General features: G+C 42.8%; 1 protein-coding gene across 1 annotated transcript in view; it reads right to left on the bottom strand.

The window, feature by feature from the left end:
* Positions 1–22,610, bottom strand: part of LOC120040609 (cytochrome P450 2K1-like) — a 37,153-nt gene extending 14,543 nt beyond the window's left edge. The window contains exons 1-6 of the mRNA XM_038985695.1: positions 22,340–22,610; positions 15,805–15,967; positions 15,477–15,626; positions 15,217–15,377; positions 14,881–15,060; positions 1,206–1,347 (exon numbers count right to left, since the gene is read on the bottom strand). Of these exons, the coding sequence (XP_038841623.1) occupies positions 1,206–1,347; positions 14,881–15,060; positions 15,217–15,377; positions 15,477–15,626; positions 15,805–15,967; positions 22,340–22,543 (1,000 nt within the window). The 5' untranslated portion in view covers positions 22,544–22,610. The remainder of the gene's footprint in view (positions 1–1,205; positions 1,348–14,880; positions 15,061–15,216; positions 15,378–15,476; positions 15,627–15,804; positions 15,968–22,339) is intronic.
* Between the last annotated feature and the right edge of the window lie 379 nt (positions 22,611–22,989).

A 22,989-nucleotide genomic window follows, 5' to 3' on the forward strand; every position in this document is an offset into this window, starting at 1 on the left:
GGAAGCTGAAAATGTCCCACTTCTTCCATGACCTGCATACTCACCAGACATGTCACACTTTGAGCATGTTTGGGATGCTCTGGATCGATGTGTATGACAGCGTGTTCCAGTTCCCGCCAATATCCAGCAACTTCGCACAGCCATTGAAGAGAAGTGGGACAACATTCCACAGGCCACAATCAACAGCCTGATCAACTCTATGCGAAGGAGAAGTGTCGCACTGCATGAGGGAAATGGTGGTCTTACCAGATACTGACTGGTTTTCTGATCCACACCCCTACCTTTTTTTTAAAGGTCTCTCTGACCAACAGATGCATATCTGTATTCCCAGTCATGTGGAACCCATAGATTAGGCCCTAATGAATTTAATTCAATTGACTTATTTCCTTATATGAACTGTACCTCAGTAAAATCTTTGAAGTTGTTGCGTTTATATTTTTGGTCAGTGTATATTTTAAAAATGCATTTAGTGTAATGAAAAATGGCACTGAGTTCCGTGTCTTGAAAATCTAAAATGATGTTCCAAAAAATGCTTATACGCAAATACGGAAAAGCTGCACACAAAAAATATACACCTGTCCAAGCTGTAGGGTGGGGAAGTCAAGTTGGAGGGTGGGGAAAGTGCATTATCTGTTCGACATTGAAGGATGTCGAACAGATGTAATTCGAGTGTAATTTTCTGAGAATCTTTCTGAAGACTTTTTGCAGACAATTTATGGACTCGTTTTTTTATTTATCTTTCTGTTCTAATAATAAATATTATAATTGTGTATTCTACTCCAATCATGCATCTTTCCAGGTATTTGCGCCACTGCTCTCCATCCCAAGTTAAGAACCTGTTGTCCTCTGTGGCTACAGTATCCTTTATTGCCACATAAATACCACACCATAGTACAATTCCATTATATATATATATATATATATATATATATATATATATCACTTGGCTGCCTTACACATGTAGGTTATCCCAATGAGAAAATCTGGTTGAAATATTGTCATTTCTACACATTTAGTTACATTCATGTAGATTACAGCTTCATTCACAGTGTTAAAGCATTTGAAACAAACTATAAACTGGTCTGTGGTTCAAGTGGGCAATTTGGAAATGTTTACAGCAAGTAACACCTTGATTGTCTTGCATTACTACAATCACTTGCAATGTCTGTACAAAGGCGTGTGTCTGTTTGCACATTGATACTTACCCTGTATAAGGGGGTACTTGGCCATTAGCATCAAAGCCCAGCGTAGGGTTGTCCCTGTGGTGTCTGTACCAGCAGAAAACAGGTTGGCCACAGAGGATATCAGGTTGTTGTCATGGTAGTGAGAGTTCTTGTTGCCAGATTCCTTATACAGACAGAAAAAGCATTTTAAAGGGTAGAAAATATTTGTTTTCCCCTCAAAAGTCATGGTCTAGCAGTCTTTGCATTCTTTTTCGAAGGTCAAAAATTTGCTTTCAAAAATGTGTTTTTACATTTAACTTCTACACACATTTTACATACACGGTGTAGCAGTCTTAGCTGCAGCCTCCAAAACACATACACTTAGTGTACAAAACATTAGGAACAAATGCTGTTTCCATGGATTAGACCAGGGTGCAACTCAGTATTAGGAAGATGTTCCTAGTGTTTTGGACACTCAGTGTATACCGCTGCATCCTGGGCCCAATGCCATTTCAACACAATATCTCCTATATTTTCTCCATTCTCTATCACATGGGCCATTTACGCATTTCTCAATACACACTAAATCCCTAGATGTTATTCCTTCAAAGAATTAAAATGTTTTATTTTTTGGGGAATAGATCAGCTTTAATATTGCAGATGGAAGCTACAATCTATCAATGTAAATGTCAGCATCATTTCCAATCCCCCATATTGTTTTTGTAAATATGTACAGTGCATTCGGAAAGTATTCAGATCCCTTGACAAAGCAAAAACAGGTTTAGACATTTTTACACATTTATAATGAAATAGAAACCAGAAATATCACATTTACAGGGCTGAGATTCATTCGTACTACACCGGCTTCGATGAGCGTCTTATTTGGCTTGCAAACTATTACAGACGACAAAGGGAAGCACAGCCGCGAGCTGCCCAGTGCCACAAGCCTACCAGATGAGCTAAATCACTTCTATGCTCGCTTCGAGGCAAGCAACACTGAGGCATGCATGAGAGCATCAGCTGTTCCGGACGACTGTGTGATCACGCTCTCCGTAGCTGACGTGAGTAAGACCTTTAAACAGGTCAACATTCACAAGGCTGCGGGGCCAGACGGATTACCAGGACGTGTGCTCCGGGCATGTGCTGACCAACTGGCAGATGTCTTCACTGACATTTTCAACATGTCCCTGATTGAGTCTGTAATACCAACATGTTTCAAGCAGACCACCATAGTCCCTGTGCCCAAGAACACTAAGGCAACCTGCCTAAATGACTACAGACACGTAGCCCTTTCCCACCTGTACAAAAGGAACACCTACGTGAGAATGCTATTCATTGACTACAGCTCAGCGTTCAACACCATAGTACCCTCAAAGATCATCACTAAGCTAAGGATCCTGGGACTAAACACCTCCCTCTGCAACTGGATCCTGGACTTACTGATGGACCGCCCCCAGGTGGTGAGGGTAGGTAGCAACACATCTGCCACGCTGATCCTTAACACTGGAGCCCCTCAGGAGTGCGTGCTCAGTCCCCTCCTGTACGCTCTGTTCACCCACGACTGCGTGGCCTGGCATGACTCTAACACTATCATTAAGTTTGCAGACGACACAACAGTGGTAGGCCTGATCACAGACAACAACAAGACAGCCTATAGGGAGGAGGTCAGAGACCTGGCCGTGTAGTGCCAGAATAACAACCTATCTCTCAACGTAACCAAGACTAAGGAGATGATTGTGGACTACAAGAAAAGGAGGACCGAGCATGCCCCCATTCTCATCGACGGGGCTGTAGTGGAGCAGGTTGAGAGCTTCAAGTTCCTTGATGTCCACATTACCAACAAACTAGAATGGTCCACACACACCAAGACAGTCGTGAAGAGGGCACGAGAAAGCCTATTCCCCCTCAGGAAACTAAAAAGATTTGGCATGGGTCCTCAGATCCTCAAAAGGTTCTACAGCTGCAACATCGAGAGCATCCTGACTGGTTGTATCACTGCCTGGTACGGCAACTGCTCGGCCATCGAACGCAAGGCACTACAGAGGGTAATGCGTACTGCTCAGTACATCACTGGGGCTAAGCTGCCTGCCATCCAGGACCTCTAGCCTCGCTACTGTATATAGCCTCGCAACAGTTATTTTTCACTGTCTTTTTTACTGTTGTTTTATTTCAGTTTTTTATTTTTTTACTTATCTATTGTTCACCTAATACCTTTTTTTACTTAGAAATCGCACTGTTGGTTGGAGGTTGTAAGTAAGCATTTAACTGTAAGGTCTACACCTGTTGTATTCAGTGCACGTGACAAAAAAAAACTTTGATTTGATTTGATTTACAGTGGCTTGCAAAAGTATCCACCCCCTTGGTATTTTTCCTATTTTGTTGCCTTAAAACTTGGGATTAAAATAGATTTTTTGGAGGGGGTTGTATAATTAATTTACACATCTACCACTTTGAAGATGCAAAATATTTTCGTGAAATAAACAAGAATTAAGACAAAAAAAACGGAACTTGAGCGTGCCTAACTATTCACCCCTACAAGGTTGGCACACCTGTATTTGGGAAGTTTCTCCCATTCTTCTCTGCAGATCCTCTCAAGCTCTGTCACGTTGGATGGGGAGCGTCGCTGCACAGCTATTTTCAGGTCTCTCCAGAGATGTTTGATCGGGTTCAAATCCGGGCCCGAGTCGGCGGTCCGGAGCTCTCTGAAGCAGGTTTTCGTCAAGGATATCTCTGTACTTTGCTCCATTCATCTTTCCCTCGATCCTGACTAGTCCCCCAGTCCCTGTGGATGAAAAACATCCCCACAGCATGATACTGCCACCACGCTTATCCATAGGGATGGTGCCAGGTTTCCTCCAGACGTGATGCTTGGCATCCAGGCCAAAGAGTTCAATCTTGGTTTCATCAGACCAGAGAATCTTGTTTCTCATGGTCTGACGGTCCTTTAGGTGCCTCTTGGCAAACTCCGAGCGGGCTGTCGTGCCTCTTATTGAGTGGCTTCCATCTGGCCACTCTACCATAAAGGCCTGATTGGTAGAGTGCTGCAAAGATAATCGTCCTTCTGGAAGGTTCTCCCATCTCCACAGAGAAACTCTGGAGCTCCGTCAGTGCCCATCGGGTTCTTGGTCACCTCCCAAGGCCCTTCTCCCCAGAATGCTCAGTTTGTCTGGGCGGCCAGCTCTAGGAAGAATCTTGGTGGTTCCAAACTTATTCCATTTAAGAATGATGGAGCCCACTGTGTTCTTGGGAACCTTCAATGCTTTAGAAATGTTTTAGTACCCTTCCCCAGATATGTGCCTCGACACAATCCTGTCTCGGAGCTCTACGGACAATTTCTTTGACCTCATGGCTTGGTTTTTCCTCTGACATGCACTCTCAGCTGTGGGACCTTATATAGACAGGTGTGTGCCTTCCCAAACCATGTCAAATCAATTGAATTTACCACAGGTGGACTTAGTAAGGGTCTAAATAATTATGGAAATAAGGTATCGTTTTTAAATCTTTACACATTTGTTAATGGTTGGGTGGCAGTATTGAGTAGTTTGGATGAATAAGGTGCCCAAAGTAAACTGCCTGCTACTCAGGCCCAAAAGCTAGAATATGCATATAATTAGTAGATTTGGATAGAAAACACTCTAACTGTTTGAATGATGTCTGTGAGTATAACAGAACTCATATGGCAGGCAAAAACCTGAGAAAAAATCCAACCAAGAAGTGGGAAATCTGAGGTTTTTAGTTTTTCAACTCTTTGCCTATCCAAGATAGTGTAAATTTTGTCCGATTGCACTTCCTAAGACTTCCACTAGATGTCAACAGTCTTTAGAACCTTGTTTAAGGCTTCTACTGTGAAGGAGGGGGGAATGAGAGCTGATTGAGTAACAGGTCTGGCAGAGTGCCATGAGCTCATTCAGGCGCGCTCCCGTGAGAGGTAGCTGCCTGCATTGCCTTTCTAAAGACAAAGGAATTCTCCGGTTGAAACATTATTGAAGATTTATGTTAAAAGCATCCTGAAGATTGATTGTATACATCGTTTGACATGTTTCTACGAACTGTAATGGAATTTTTTGACTTTGTCTGACCTGCGCATCGTGAATTTGGATTTGTGAACTCAAGGCGCGAACAAAAAGGAGGTATTTGGACATAAATGATGGAATTTAGCAAACAAAACAAACATTTATTGTGGAACTGGGATTCCTGGGAGTGTATTCTGATGAAGATCATCAAAGGTAAGTGAATATTTATAACGCTATTTCTGACTTTTACTGACTCCACAACATGGCGGATATCTGTATGGCTTGTTTTTGTATCTGAGCGCCGTACTCAGATTATTGCATGGTGTGCTTTTTCGGTAAAGCTTTATTAAGGAGAAGTTTATCTAAAGTTCCATGCATAACACTTGTATTTTCATCAACATTTATGATGAGTATTTCTGTAAATTGATGTGGCTCTCTGCAAAATCACCGGATGTTTTGGAAGCAAAACATTACTGAACGTAACGCGCCAATGTAAACTGAGATTTTTGGATATAAATATGAAATTTATCGAACAAAACATACATGTATTTTGTAACATGAAGTCCTATGAGTGTCATCTGATAAAATGAATCACTAACCTTTGATGACCTTCATCTCTATTTCTGCTTTTTGTGACTCTTTGGCTGGAAAAATGGCTGTGTTTTTCTGTGACTAGGTACTGACCTAACATAATCGTTTGGTGTGCTTTCGTTGTGAAGCCTTTTTGAAATCGGACACTGTGGCTGGATTTACAACAAGTGTATCTTTAAAATGGTGTAAAATACTTGTATGTTTGAGGAATTTGAATGAATGAGATCTTTTTGAATTTTGCGCCCTGCACTTTCACTGGCTGTTGTCAAGTCGATCCCGTTAGCGGGATCTAAGCCATAACACATGCATTTCTAATAAAAACCTGTTTTCGCTTTGTCATTGTGGGGTATTGTGTGTAGATTGATCAGGGGAAAAAATACATGTAATCCATTTTAGAATAAGGCTGTAACGTCACAAAATGTGATAAAAGGGGAATACTTTCCGAATGCACTGATTGAGATGTGTGTGTGTGTGTGTGTGTGTGTGTGTGTGTGTGTGTGTGTGTGTGTGTGTGTGTGTGTGTGTGTGTGTGTGTGTGTGTGTGTGTGTGTGTGTATATACATACATACAGTGGGGAGAACAAGTATTTGAAACACTGCCGATTTTGCAGGTTTTCCTACTTACAAAGCATGTAGAGGTCTGTAATTTTTATCATAGGTACACTTCAACTGTGAGAGACGGAATCTAAAACAAAAATCCAGAAAATCACATTGTATTAATTTGCATTTTATTGCATGACATAAGTATTTGATACCTTTGTTTGCAATTACAGAGATCATACGTTTCCTGTAGTTCTTGACCAGGTTTGCACACACTGCAGCAGGGATTTTGGCCCACTCCTCCATACAGACCTTCTCCAGATCCTTCAGGTTTCGGGGCTGTCGCTGGGCAATACGGACTTCCAGCTCCCTCCAAAGATTTTCTATTGGGTTCAGGTCTGGAAACTGGCTAGGGCACTCCAGGACCTTGAGATGCTTCTTACGGAGCCACTCCTTAGTTGCCCTGGCTGTGTGTTTTGGGTCGTTGTCATGCTGGAAGACCCAGCCACGACCCATCTTCAATGCTCTTACTGAGGGAAGGAGGTTGTTGGCCAAGATCTCGCGATACATGGCCCCATCCATCCTCCCCTCAATACGGTGCAGTCGTCCTGTCCCCTTTGCAGAAAAGCATCCCCAAAGAATGATGTTTCCACCTCCATGCTTCACGGTTGGGATGGTGTTCTTGGGGTTGTACTCATCCTTCCTCCAAACACGGCGAGTGGAGTTTAGACCAAAAAGCTCTATTTTTGTCTCATCAGACCACACAACCTTCTCCCATTCCTCCTCTGGATCATCCAGATGGTCATTGGCAAACTTCAGAGAGGCCTGGACATGCGCTGGCTTGAGCAGGGGGACCTTGCGTGCGCTGCAGGATTTTAATCCATGGTTTTCTTTGAGACTGTGGTCCCAGCTCTCTTTAGGTCATTGACCAGGTCCTGCCGTGTAGTTCTGGGCTGAACCCTCACCTTCCTCATGATCATTGATGCCCCACGAGGTGAGATCTTGCATGGAGCCCCAGACCGTCATCTCGAACTTCTTCCATTTTCTAATAATTGCGCCAACAGTTGTTGCCTTCTCACCAAGCTGCTTGCCTATTGTCCTGTAGCCCATCCCAGCCTTGTGCAGGTCTACAATTTTATCCCTGATTGAGTGTGTGGACAGGTGTCTTTTATACAGGTAACAAGTTCAAACAGGTGCAGTTAATACAGGTAATGAGTGGAGAACAGGAGGGCTTCTTAAAGAAAAACGAACAGGTCTGTGAGAGCCGGAATTCTTACTGGTTGATAGGTGTTCAAATACTTATGTCATGCAATAAAATGCAAATTAATTACTTAAAAATCATACATTGTGATTTTCTGGATTTTTGTTTTAGATTCCATTTCACAGTTAAAGTGTACCTATGATAAAAAATTACAGACCTCTACCTGCTTTGTAAGTAGGAAAACCTGCAAAATCGGCAGTGTATCAAATACTTGTTCTCCCCACTGTATATATATATAGTTGAAGTCGGAGGTTTACATAAACTTAAGTTGAAGTCATTCAAACTCGTTTTCTACCTCTCCACAAATTCCTTGTTAACAAACTATAGTTTTGGCAAGTCGGTTAGGACATCTACTTTGTGCATGACACAAGTAATTTTCCCAACAATTGTTTACAGACAGATTATTTAACTTAGAATTCACTATCACAATTCCAGTGGGTCAGAAGTTTACATACACTAAGTTGACTGTTCCTTAATACAGCTTGGAAAATTCCAGAAAATTATGTTTTGGCTCTAGAAGCTTCTGATAAGCTAATTGAGATCATTTGAGTTAATTGGAGGTGCATTTGTGGATGTATTTCAAGGCCTACCTTCGAACTCAGTGCCTCTTTGCTTGACATCATGGGAAAATCAAGAGAAATCAGCCAAGACCTCAGAAAAAAATTGTAGACCTCCACAAGTCTGGTTCATCCTTGGGAGCAATTTCCAAACGCCTGAAGGTACCACGTTCATCTGTACAAACAATAGTGCGCAAGTATAAACACCATGGGACCACACAGCTGTCATTCTGCTCAGGAAGGAGACGCGTTCTGTGTCCTAGAGATGAACGTACTTGTGCAAATCAATCCCAGAACAACAGCAAAGGACCTTGTGAATATGCTGGAGGAAACGGGTACAAAAGTATCTATATCCACAGTAAAACGTTTCCTACATCGCTATAACCTGAAAATCCGGTCAGCAAGGAAGAAGCCACTGCTCCAAAACTGCCATAAAAAAAGCCAGACTACGGTTTGCAACTGCACATGGGGACAAACATTGTACTTTTTGGAGAAATGTCCCCTGGTCTGATGAAATAAAAATAGAACTGTTTGACCATAATGACCATCGTTATGTTTGGAGGAAAAAGGGAGAGGCTTGTAAGTCGAAGAACACCATCCCAACCATGAAGCACGTGGGTGGCAGCATGTTGTGGGGGTGCTTTGCTGCAGGAGGGACTGATGCACTTCACAAAATAGATGGCATCATGAGGGAGGAAAATTATGTGGATATATTGAAGCAACATCAAGACATTAGTTAGAAGTTAAAGCTTGGTTGCAAATGAGTCTTCCAAATGGACAATGATCCCAAGCATACTTCCAAAGTTGTCAAAATGGCTCAAGGACAACAAAGTCAAGGAATTGGAGTGGCCATCACAAAGCCCTGACCTCAATCCCAAAGAACATTTGTGTGCAGAACTGAAAAGCATGTGCGTGCAACGAGGCCTAAAAACCTGACTCAGTTACACCAGCTCTGTCAGGAGGAATGGGCCATAATTCACCCAACTTATTGTGGGGCGCTTGTGGAAGGCTAAGTGAAACGTTGGACCCAAGTTAAACAATTTAAAGGCAACGCTACCAAATACTAATTGAGTATGTAAACTTCTGACCCACTGGGAACGTGATGAAAGAAATAAAAGTTGTAATAAATCATTCTCTCTACTATAATTCTGACATTTCACATTCTTAAAATAAAGTGGTGATCCTAACTAACCTACGACAGGGAATTTTTACTAGGATTAAATGTCAGGAATTGTGAAAAACTGAGTTTAAATGTATTTTGCTAAAGTGTATGTAAACTTCTGAACTTCAACTGTGTGTGTGTATATGTACGTATATATATACACTGCTCAAAAAAATAAAAGGGAACACTAAAATAACACATCCTAGATCTGAATGAATGAAATATTCTTATTAAATACTTTTTTCTTTACATAGTTGAATGTGCTGACAACAAAATCACACAAAAATTATCAATGGAAATCAAATTTATCAACCCATGGAGGTCTGGATTTGGAGTCACACTCAAAATTAAAGTGGAAAACCACACTACAGGCTGATCCAACTTTGATGTAATGTCCTTAAAACAAGTCAAAATGAGGCTCAGTAGTGTGTGTGGCCTCCACATGCCTGTATGACCTCCCTACAACGCCTGGGCATGCTCTTGATAAGGTGGCGGATGGTCTCCTGAGGGATCTCCTCCCAGACCTGGACTAAAGCATCCGCCAACTCCTGGACAGTCTGTGGTGCAACGTGGCGTTGTTGGATGGAGCGAGACATGATGTCCCAGATGTGCTCAATTGGATTCAGGTCTGGGGAACGGGCAGGCCAGTCCATAGCATCAATGCCTTCCTCTTGCAGGAACTGCTGACACACTCCAGCAACATGAGGTCTAGCATTGTCTTGCATTAGGAGTAACCCAGGGCCAACCGCACCAGCATATGGTCTCACAAGGGGTCTGAGGATCTCATCTCGGTACCTAATGGCAGTCAGGCTACCTCTGGCGAGCACATGACTGACCCACCGCCAAACCGGTCATGCTGGAGGATGTTGCAGGCAGCAGAACGTTCTCCACGGCGTCTCCAGACTCTGTCACGTCTGTCACATGTGCTCATGTGCTCAGTGTGAACCTGCTTTCATCTGTGAAGAGCACAGGGCGCCAGTGGCGAATTTGCCAATCTTGGTGTTCTCTGGCAAATGCCAAACGTCCTGCACGGTGTTGGGCTGTAAGCACAACCCCCACCTGTGGACGTCGGGCCCTCATACCACCCTCATGGAGTCTGTTTCTGACCGTTTGAGCAGACACATGCACATTTGTGGCCTGCTGGATGTCATTTTGCAGGGCTCTGGCAGTGCTCCTCCTTGCACAAAGGCGGAGGTAGCGGTCCTGCTGCTGGGTTGTTGCCCTCCTACGGCCTCCTCCACGTCTCCTGATGTACTGGCCTGTCTCCTGGTAGCGCCTCCATGCTCTGGACACTACGCTGACAGACACAGCAAACCTTCTTGCCACAGCTCGCATTGATGTGCCATCCTGGATGAGCTGCACTACCTGAGCCACTTGTGTGGGTTGTAGACTCCGTCTCATGCTACCACTAGCGTGAAAGCACCGCCAGCATTCAAAAGTGACCAAAACATCAGCCAGGAAGCATAGGAACTGAGAAGTGGTCTGTGGTCACCACCTGCAGAACTACTCCTTTATTGGGGGTGTCTTGCTAATTGCCTATAATTTCCACCTGTTGTCTATTCCATTTGCACAACAGCATGTGAAATTTATTGTCAATCAGTGTTGCTTCCTAAGTGGACAGTTTGATTTCACAGAAGTGTGATTGACTTGGAGTTACATTGTGTTGTTTAAGTGTTCCCTTTATTTTTTTGAGCAGTGTATATATATATATATATATATATATATATATATATATATATATATATATATATATATATACACACACACACACAAAAGTTTTACAACACATACTCATTCAAGGGTTTTTCATAATTTTTACTATTTTAATAGTTAAGACATCAAAACGATGAAATAACACATGAAATCATGTAGTAACCAAAAAAAGTGTTAAACAAATCAAAATATATTTTATATTTGAGATTCTTCAAAGAGCCACCCTTTGCCTGGATGACAGCTTTGCATACTCTTGGCATTTTCTCAACCAGCTTCATGGAGGTAGTCACCTGGAATGCATTTCAATTAACAGGTGTGCCTTCTTAAAAAGTTCATTTGTGGAATTTATTTCCTTCTTAATGCATTTGAGTCAATCAATTGTGTTGTGACAAGGTAGGGGGGTATACAGAAGATAGCCCTATTTGGTAAAAGACCAAGTCCATATTATGGAAGGAACAGCTCAAAAAAGCAAAGAAACTACAGTTCATCATTACTTTAAGACATGAAGGTCAGTCAATACGGAAAATTTCAGTGCAGTCGCAAAAACATCAAGCGTTATGATGAAACTGGCTCTCATGAGAACCGCCACAGGAATGGAAGACCCAGAGTTACCTCTACTGCAGAGGATAAGTTCATTAGAGTTACTAGCCTCAGATATTGCAGCCCAAATAAATATGTCAGAGTTCAAGTAGCAGATTCCTCTGAACAGTTAATGTTGAGATGTGACTGTGTGAATGAGGCCTTCATGGTCGAATTGCTGCAAAGAAACCACTACTAAAGGACACCAATAAGAAGACTTGTTTGGGCCAAGAAACAGAAGCAAGAAAGGTGGAAATTTGTCCTTTGGTCTGGAGTCCAAATTGTAGATTTTTGGTACCAACCACCGTGTCTTTGTGAGACACGTGTGGGTGAACGGATGATCTCCACATGTGTATTTCCCACTGTAAAGCATGGAGCAGAAGGTGTTATGGTGTGGGTGTACTTTGCTGGTGACACTGATTTATTTCGAATTCAAGGCACACTTAATCAGCATGGCTTCCACAGCATTCTGCAGCGATATGCCATCCCATTTGGTTTGGACTTAGTGGGACTATCATTTGTTTTTCAACAGGACAATGACCCAGCACACCTCCAGGCTGTGTAAGGGCTATTTTACCAAGAAGGAGAGTGATGGAGTGCTGCATCAGATGACCTGGCCTCCACAGTCACCCAGCCTCAACCAAATTGAGATGGTTTGGGATGAGTCGGACCGCAGAGTTAAGGAAAAGCAGCTAACGAGTGCTCAGCATATGTGGGACCTCCAAGACTGTTGGAAAAGCATTCCAGGTGAAGCTATCATGTTTGAAGGTAAGACTCATTGCAGCTGGAAACAGGAAACATTGCAGCTGCACCCTGGACGTAGGCTGAGGCCAATCCACCATCGCTCTCACCTTCCCGGGATCCATCTGGACACTCCCAGCAGCGATGATGTAACCCAGAAAGGGGATGATGGAGCGATGGAACTCACACTTTTCCGCATTCACAAACAGCTGATTCTCCACTATGCGCTGAAGAACCTGTCTGACGTGTAGCACGTGTTCTTGGGTGGAGCGGGAGAAGACGAGGATGTCATCAATGTAGACGAAGACAAACCGGTTCAACATGTCGCTGAGAACATAATTTACCAGTGCCTGGAACACTCAGTCGCCGCTGGCCGTTTTGAAGGTGGTCTTCCACTCGTCCCCCTCTCGTACCCGCACCAGGTGGTAAGCATTCCGTAGATCCAGCTTGAAAAAACAGTGGCCTGCTGGAGGGGCTCGAAGGCCGAGGAAATGAGTAGTAGCAGGTAACTGTTCTTCACAGTAATGGCATTGAGTCTCCAGTAGTCAATGCATGGGCGCATTCCTTCATCTTTTCCTTTTTCTCCACGAAGAAGAACCATGCGCCGGTGGGAGAGGAAGCGGGACAGATGAATACTGTAGCTAGGGAGTCCCCAAAGTCTCCATAGCCTTGGTCTCCGGTCCCAACAGAGTACAGCCGTCCCCGGGGCGGCGTGGCGCTCGGGAGAAGGTCAATCCCACAGGCATAGGGTCGGTGTGGCGGAAGCAAAGTGGCCCGGGCCTTGCTGAACACCTCCCGGAGGTCCTGGTACTCCGCGGGAATGGTGGAGAGGTCCGGGGCACCTTCCGAGCCCCCAGGAAGACGTCCCAGGGAAGGTTGCGCTGACTTCAGGCAATGTGCATGGCAGAACGGACTCCAGCCCATGATGGCACCAGTAGACCTGTTGATGAGGGGATTGTGTCGCTGGAGCCAGGAGAATCCCAAAACTATGGGAATCTGAGGAGACTTGATGAGCAGAATTTGCATCTTGTTGCTGTGATTCCGTCACCTGTAGGTGGATGGGAATGGTATTATGTGTGACCTGGCCTATAGAACACCCGTCCAGCACTCTAACATCCATGGTTTTGGAGAGGGGCTGAGTGGGGATGTTCAGCTCGGAAGCCAGGATAGCGTCCAAAAAGCTCTCATCGGCCCCAGAGTCAATGAGGACCCGCAAAGATTTGGACTGGTCTCCCCACAGCAGAACGGCATGAAAAGGGGTGCGAGCAAGGTAAGCCCAGCTCTGCCTAGTTGCCTAGGCTCAGGAAGCGGCCGTCTTCGGCAACTCCCAGGGTAGGTCGGTAAGCCTCGGGTTCTCTCGGCAACGAGACCGTCAGGGACTTCCAGGATGACTCGGAGGCTCAAATTCTCTCTTCCTCCGTCGTTCCCGTAATCACCCATCGATTCGGATGGTCAAAGCGATGAGGGAATCGAGATCTGTAGGTAACTCCCGAGCAGCTAGCTCGTCCTAGACCTCCTCCGAGACGCCGTGCAGGAACATATCGAACAGCGCTTCCTGGTTCCAAGTACTCTCCGCTGCCAAAATCCACCGCATAATCTGCCACACTGTGGGAGCCATGCCGAAGCTGAATTAACTTAAGGGCAGCCTCTCTCCCGGGAAATGGGGAATCAAAAACCTTCTTCACTTCTCCCATGAACCCCTCCAGACTAGCGCATATGGCCAGCTGTTGTTCCCATACAGCAGTAGCCCAGGTGAGAGCCCTCCCGGACAACAGCGTGATGAGGTAGGCTATCTTGGAGCGGTCCGAGGGGAAGGAGGGCTGAAGCTGGAAAATGAGGGCACACTGAGCTAGAGACGCCCGACAGGTGCTTGGCTCTTCATTAAAAGCGTTCCGGAGGTGGTCCTGAGAAGGTGGAGTGGCAGAATGAGACGGCGCTACTCCCAGCTGAGTTACTGAGGGGCTGTGGGGTTACCGCCGTAGTAGGCTGCCTCTCAGACAACCCGTGTAATCAGGGCAGGGTCAGGGCAGGCAGAAAGGTCAAAACCGGGAAAACTAGAAAACAGACACTATAGGTAGGACAGGAGCAAGGGGGAAAACTCTGGTAGGTATGAATGAATAAAACAAACTGGCAATAGACAAACAGAACACAGGTATAAATACACAGGGGATATTAGGGAAGATGGGCGACACCTGGAGTGGGGGTGAAAGATCAGGTGAAAGATCAGAAAGACAGGTGAAAGATCAGTGTGTGACAGAAGCTGGTTGAGAAAATGCCTAGAGTGTGCAAAGCTGTCATCAAAGGTAAAGAGTGGCTTTTTGAAGAATCTCAAATATAAAATATATTTTGATTTGTTTAACACTTTTGGTTACTACATGATTCCATATGTGTTATTTCATAGTTTTGATGTCTTCACTATTATTTTCTATTTGCCATATATTTCTAACTGTGCTGTTTCACAAAAGTTCTGAACCTGTATCCATTTTACCAACACAGTATATTTTACATGAGTTATCTTGTTTTTAATTGAGATGATTTTTAACTGTAGTGAGATTTCATACCTCCAGGGTCTGCTTTCGGACAAGGAACGAGTCCACAAAGCCTCTACACATCTGAGGGTTGAGAGTCTCCTTCAGCCCCCTCACCAGCTCCCTCATCTCCTTCTTGTTGTTCTCAATATTCTTCAACAAAAGCTTCCTGCTTTTCAGCCAAGGGCCCAGCCAGGGGAACATGTTGTACAACTATCTCCCAGTAAACAAAAAGTTAAGCATGAATTACCCTCTATTATTCCAGTAGCCCAGTACACATTTGAATAATTAATCAATTTTCCTGGTTTAGTCAAGTGTGACCAGTTTGCCATTATTCTCTGAGTGAGAAACAAATTAAACATAATGTACCTGTATTGAAACAAAGCCACCTATTCGGAGGTTCTCATTGGCTCGTTTTACAGTGGCTTTGAACTTGGGGTCAGAGTATTCAAACCTGCTGCCGTACACAATGTTGGAGATTATGTTGGAGACAGCATAATTCAATGGCTGGGTTGTGTCAAATGCTTTACCTGTTACAAAGGACATCAGAAATTGAATTAGCAAACCTAAGGGGGAAAAAGTTATGTAACCTGTTTTTTGGTTTTCAAATCAGAACTACAAATTCTTACCCTTGTGATTTTCAAACACTTCAATCAGGTAGAGAGATTCCTCTAAGATTTTCTCTTCAATCACTTTCTTGCCCATCCCAAAGTCTCTAAGGTTCGCCAAGGCAAAGCGCCTCATCTCTTTCCATGATTCGCCATTGCCAAACAGAATACCTACCAGTATTGAAAAGTAATATTGTTCAGGTGTCAGGAATTAATCATGTAAGGAGAAAATAACAAATTTGTCAAATATGTGGGTCTGTTGTTACAGCACCAAATATGCTTGCTTGGCAGAATATTGTCTAGAATGCAACAGTTAATCGGATTACATGTTTCACATATCCTACATTACCATGTCCATTGGTGAAGTCATAGAACACAGGAAGCATGCCCCTGTCCCCAAACTCCTCTGCATGGTTGACCAGCGCCTGCTTGACCGTCTTGTACCCTGCCAGGATCACCACTTTTGTGGGTCCAAAGTGAACCGTGAAAACAGACCCATATTTCTTGGACAGCTGTAAAACATAAAATAAGACTTAAATGCATGGTTTATTAAAGGTCCCGGACAGTGAAAATCATGTGGTTGGTCAAATTGGATGATATTTGGATGTAACTAGTTCATAGTAGGTTGACCTGTAGCTGGTACATTGACAAAGTTGGTCATAAAGCTACTAGTCCCTTCCCCCCATGTCAAACACTTGGATTCATGAGGCAGGCATTACTTCTGGCTTTATGCCATGTCACGTAAAGCCGGAGATGTTATACACCAATGGTAGAGTCTTATAATCTTAAGTAATTTAAATATGTAACACCTTAAAACCATCATCACATGTACGCATCATACGGTTTTGTTTACAAACCGTAACATAACTTAAGCGGAACTTGGCAGAACTAAACTGGTAACTAACCCCTTTTCACCTGCGTTGTGGCTTTTAGCTAGCAAGCTACTTACCAGAATTCCACATGTCAGTGTTCATTTAACTACACTGATTTCCAAATGATGAAGACATCCAACAGCATTGGCTGCACCGAAAGTTACAATCATGTCACAGGAGTGCAGTGCACATTTCGAGCGAAGTTGCTTTATCAATTGGGGAGAACATTCAATGGTCTTGTCAGGATGCTACTCCTGAAGACAGATGCTGTACCATCATTGACAGTGGATCTTTCAAGTGCTGTCCATAATGTAGTCTGATGCGGTTGCTGTAACTCTTGACTTGTGAACTGTATATTTTCTGTAACACACCTGATAGGGATGGAAGAACAAAAACCATATAGACTAAGCCCCCTGCATTGAGACTGAGAACTGCCAACATACAGCTGACATGAAGAAATAATGTCCACAAAAGGAGCATAGTCAGGAGTGCAACTTTGGTTTAAGTAGTGAGGGGGACACAACATTTAAAAACAATGTCATTGAAAAGGCACAATGTGCACATAGGTTAGGTTACTATGGTGACCATAGGTTAGGCTACTATGGTGACCATAGATTAGGCTACTATGGTGAGCGAGCGTTGCGCCTTTTAATTTTCAATAAGTATCATTACCCATTTGTCTCTGCCTGCAAATTGTTCTCCTAAAAAGGTAGACTAACCTATAGGACTATGCAAAACGTAGCAAGTGTCACTGTCATTGTTGCTGCTTCAGTTCAGTAGCCAATACTGCGAGATCAGGTGCGCATGTGGTATCAATTATATAGAGTAGGCTACAGCCGGTGATTGTCACACAAGTAAATGTAGGTCTCATGGTAATGGACCGTTAATTTACATAAACACATTTAACATCTCCTGGCTTCCACACAACCTATAAGCCACTGATGCAGAACTTTGGAACATCTACATTTTAAAAAGTCTAATAAATCCATGTAATATAGCCTACACCTTCACAATAAATCCATTAGACAGGTCTAAAGAAGCATGATATGAAGGAAATGTAGTCTATTTCAGAAGAACAGAATAGCATACTCTGAGTCGTCCTTATGTTAGGCCCTGTTATGGCTATGCCATATGGCTGTGGGCTGCGCTAGTTCATTTAGCAGACAAGATTTGCTTAGAATTCCAAGGCATTATTTTATAATATGTTATAGTATGAAGAATATAACTGAACAAAGCTGAATATAAATATTTTCTCCAAACGATTTGAGGTAGTGCACACACGTGGATATTCTGTGTTGAGCGGTTAACAAAGAAATAGGTACTCCTATATGCTTAATTTAGATGTTCTTTAGTTGTTCTACAAAACGTTGGGCAATAGGTTTTGATGTTTAATACACTAAGGCTGCATGATGAGATTGATGATTTGAAAAAAGGTGCTTGAAAGGCATGAGCTCTGCTTTGTACACACTTCATTAGGCTCTCATTCACAATTTGACAAGCACTTGATAATGCCTTGAATTTCACAGCAGCATCCCCTTTGTGGCCGTAATGCACCTAAAAAATCCATGCCTTTGTTGAGCCCTTCTGAGTGCTACATGCTCTCCATCACGTGATCGGGTCTTTCTCACAGGCTAGATGTTGGAAGAACTGTCCACATTTACTTTTCGTCAGCCAACAAGATAAGTAGGCCTAAGGAATGGCAAAAGTACTAGCCTATGTCAATCTACTCTCCCCCATAGTACAAAAGTCAACCTATTCTATGCGAGAAATATATATTCTGGACAGTTGTGGGATGCAATAGATCCCAAATTAATACAACCACTAACAAAACATTTTTTTTAAGCAATGTGGCTGACGCAACAGATCAGAACGTTTACCTTGAAATGTTAAACCATTAGGCTATTTCTTCACATTATAAGCACAGCACTGCTGTTCCTCCTTCACTCACGCTGCCAAACATAAAACTGACTATTCTACCGATCCTTGACTTCGGAGATGTCATTTACAAAATAGCCTCCAACACTCTACTCAGCAAACTGGATGCAGTCTATCACAGTGCCATCCGTTTTGTCACCAAAGCCCCATATAGCACCCACCACTGCGACCTGTATGCTCTCGTCGCTGGCACTCGCTACATATTTGTCGCCAGACCCACTGGCTCCAGGTCATCTATAAGTCTTTGCTAGGTAAAGCTCTGCCTTATCTCAGCTCACTGGTCACCATAACAACACCCACCCGTAACACGTGCCAGCAGGTATATCTCACTGGTCATCCCCAAAGCCAACACCCACTTTGGTCGCCTTTCCTTCTAGTTCTCTGCTTCCAATGACTGGAACGAATTGCAAAAAATATATATATTTTTTAAAATAATAATAATTATCGCTGAAGTTGGGGACTTATCTCCCTCACTAACTTTAAACATCAGCTATCTGAGCAGCTTACCGATCGCTGCAGCTGTACATAGCCCATCTGTAAATAGCCCACCCAACTACCTACCTCATCTCCACATTATTTTAATTTACTTTTTTGCACACCAGTAACTGTTCTACTTGCACATCATCATCTGCATATCTATCACTTCAGTGTTAATTTGCTAAATTGTAATTGCTTCGCTACTATGGCCTATTTATTGCCTTACCTCCTTACTCCATTTGCACACACTGTATATAGATTTTTCTATTGTATTATTGACTGTACTTTTTTTATCCGATGTGTAACTCTGTTGTTTTTTTGTCGCACTGCTTTGCTTTATCTTGGCCAGGTCGCAGTTGTAAATGAGAACCTGTTCTCAACTGGCCTACCTGGTTAAATAAAAGTGAAATAAAAAATGCGCACATGGCAGCAGGCTATAAGCGGAAATGTTCCATTAGCGGGAACACAACATTATCAAAAGTGACCGCAAATGCGATTATGCATGTAATGCTTTTACTATAAATTAGCATTTATTTTGAGAAAATGATCTTCCCCAAACTTACGCGCTGCTTATGTATGCCAGTTAGGCTCTACACCCATTGTAAAGAGGATTAATGTGCTTAAAATTTATGTGATACAAAACATATAGGCCTATGGGCTCGGCTACATGAGGTGTACAACTATGATTTGAAAAAGTCGCACAAAAAAGCTGTTTCTTATGCTGGGCATCATTCACAAGTGATAATACATAACTCACAAGTGATAGGCTAATATTGTCACCTATCAGACTATTCTTGATTTAATATTGTCTTTAGATATACTAAATAATATGTGAGAAATTTGTTTTGATTTAGAATGGACCATTATCATACACCTGTCTCCAAAACAAGGGGCAGCAGAATAAATACATTTCATCTATGCACTGAGAGCGCTTTTCCCATGAATGCCAGCCAGGTAGTCTGTACTCCTGTTGTAAAGATAAGCAATGTGCTTAATATTAGGGGGGGGGGGGGGGGGGGGGGGGGGTGACCATCTTTATATGCATTTATTTTTTATCTGTAACCCTCTGAAAAATAAATAAACTCAATAAAAAGTTGTTCACAAAAAGAACATTACAGGCTACATAGATTGGCTCCTGGATCTCCTCTTCAACGAGGTCACACTTGATCCACCCTTGATCCAGCGCCGTATGTTTGGAATTTGTGCGAGCTGTCCATCCCAGGACCCCTATCTGCCCAGTGTGAGAGGCCTGACAAGTAGGAGGCCAAAGCTGGATTTGTCTCCCTGCTCTTATGCATGCGGAGTGCCTGGATACAGCCGTTAGCCATGGTATATTGGCCATATACCACAAACCCCCAGGGTGCCTTATTGCTATTATAAACTGGTTACCAACGTAATTAGAACAGTAAAAAGTAATATTGTCATACCCGTGCTACATGGTCTGATATACCACAGCGTTCAGCCAATCAGTAGTCAAGGCTCGAACCAGGTTTAGAATTGGAAATAAATCCCCTTTGCGCATGTGCATAACTATGGATAAATCTGACAGGAGAGTTTGAGTGATGAAAGTTGGCCAGAGGATCTTGAAATCTCTAAGCAAGAAATACTTGGATTAACATTAAAAAAATGTTAGGCTATTTTCTGGCCATTGTGCTGTTACTATGTGCCAAATGTTAAGACTACAAACCGCTAAACGACCCATTTGCGAGATTGACTTGTCATTTCAGTAGGCATAGGCTACAGACTAAAATCTGGGTTTATGGTTGTAATTCAATTTTGCCATGGTTTGCTTAGATAAAGGCAGGTAGCCTATGATGGGCCTACATCATTTCCGATAGTCTACAGTAGCCTAGACAAGATGCAGTGTCAAGTGTGCTCCCTCTCTGGCCTCTAGGTCATCAGGCTGCTCATTATCCCTCACACCTGTCACCATCGTCACACGCCTACGGGCAATTTTTCTATGAAAATGGTTTTCCATGACCAGATAGGCTTCACAAGTGGCACACATTGATTTGTAATGACCCCAGTGATATCGTCATTTCCACATATTTATTGTATCAAAATGGTAGCCTACAATGGCATATACATGAATAGGCTACTTGATGGCCAACAGAGGCAAATGTATCATTCTCCATATTTAATGTCAGTTTCATTGAGGATTTCCATTAAAAAGAACCACGCGAGGGAGTTCCAAAACTTCCATTTAATTTCCACTTGGGCAGCCGAGACCCAAGAACTGAGCATGCATAAAGCACTTCACTTGATATTGTTTTCTCTAAGCAGTCAACATTAGAATGCAGTTTAAATCCCCTCCGAGTCGTTTCCCAGCGTCTCCATTATTTATTGATGTATCCAGGCTGTATCACAACCATCTGTGATTGGGAGTCCCATAGGGCAGCGCACAATTGGTCCAATGTCGTCCGGGTTTGTCCAGTGCAGGCCGTCATTGTAAATAAGAATGTGTTCTTAAATACTGGTAGGTATTCAACTGACTTGCCTAGACAGAATTAAGTGTGGCTGTGTGGCGACACAGACAAAATATTTGTTTTTACAAGCGGCAGATGGGATTTTCGAGAGTGCCTGCCCCAGATACTTTCATTAGAGACAATGTTTGTTTTTTCGCATTGTTGGTAATTTTGTACATAATGTTCCTGCTACTGTCTCTTTATGACCGAAAGGAGCTTCAGTATATCAGAACAGCGATTACTCACCTCGAACTGGACGCAGATTTTAGTGAAGAGAACATGACAACACCTTTTCCCTCTCAGGATACTGAAAATATTTGACATGGGTACCCAGCTCCACAAAAGGTTCTACAGCTGAACTGCAGATTGTGCCTTTAACTAAGCTCTCAAAGTATCTAGAAGTTATTCAAAATAAATTAACCAAACACAGACTGTGGAGATCAGTGTGTGACTTTAAAAAATGCAGTTGCTACGAAAAGCCCTGTGAAGTAAACAATGCATGAAATGTAAATATAAAAACTTGAACTACAGGTTGTTGGAAGCAGTTCTGTAACAAATAAAGTATAATTCTATGTTGACACATCTTCTGGAGTGATATCCTTGCAATATAAGTTGGATTGAAGTATGTGTGAGCTATTTTGGTGAGTTGTTTGGTCTGTGACAAGAAAACTATTAAGATTGTGTTTTTACCCCTCACAAAAACTATCCCTTTAAGCATTTATGACCGATACGATTTTCAAGTCAAATGCCTCTATTATGTGAGTGAATACACATTGGTCATTTCACCTGTATTATTTGATAACACTTGGCATTTAAAAAAACTGAAATGGAACATTAACGGAGGAACATTCTCTGAAAACATTCATAAACTCAGAGCGAGTGTGGTAAGTATGGCCACATCAAAATATATATTTTTTTAGAGGGCTCCTGTGTTGACAAACTATTGCTAACTGGTTGAAACACTATGTATTCAACATATATTAATATGTTGCTTTGAAAATACATGCCTATTGAAACTAACTGGAAGTTTTAAACCTGCTAAAATAAACATTTTGAAAATATTTAAGCAGGTAAAACAATGTCACAGATCATATCAACAACCATAACATAGTTTAATGTCAGGACTTGCTCTCACCTTACAGAGGGTGCGGTAGGGCCTCTTGAGATCCAGCTGGAGCATGTTACCAAGCAGGGGCAGAGGCCTGGGTCCTGGAGGCGCCTTCCCCTGTTCCTCAGAGTTGGAATCAGAGGAGAGGCAGTAAAGAGCCAGCAGAAACAGCAGAGCCCCCAGCAGTGTCACCGTACTTGATGTCTGGAGAAGAACTTCTATAAGAGACATTTTCAAACAGCTCTTATACCTACACAGGGTTAAAAATAGTGACTACTTCCAGCTCATTGATCTGCCTGCCAATGGAGGCTCACCTTTTATAGAGCATGGAACAGCCTCAGGGGAGGGGCTAAACATTCTGGGAAAAAATGTGCTCTTATCTATGCGAAGGTTACTCGTCCTATGAGGATTTCCCATAGTTTTTATTAGACCTTGATCACCACTAGATACAATTGAAGGCAAGTGTAAAAAGAAACATTTACAGACCTTTGAGGTTTGACTGTGTTAACCACTATCTTTTGAATGTCATTTAGCAACTATTAGATACATATTTCCAATCTTTTTTCTCAAATGCACACATTTTGGGGACTTTCACATTTGACACTTTAGTGGGGTGTATACATATAAATGACGTGGGAACAACGTTGATTCAACCAGTGTGTGTGCCCAGTGGATTG

The sequence above is a fragment of the Salvelinus namaycush genome, unplaced genomic scaffold (genome assembly GCF_016432855.1).
Source record: "Salvelinus namaycush isolate Seneca unplaced genomic scaffold, SaNama_1.0 Scaffold368, whole genome shotgun sequence".
NCBI lineage: Eukaryota > Metazoa > Chordata > Actinopteri > Salmoniformes > Salmonidae > Salvelinus > Salvelinus namaycush.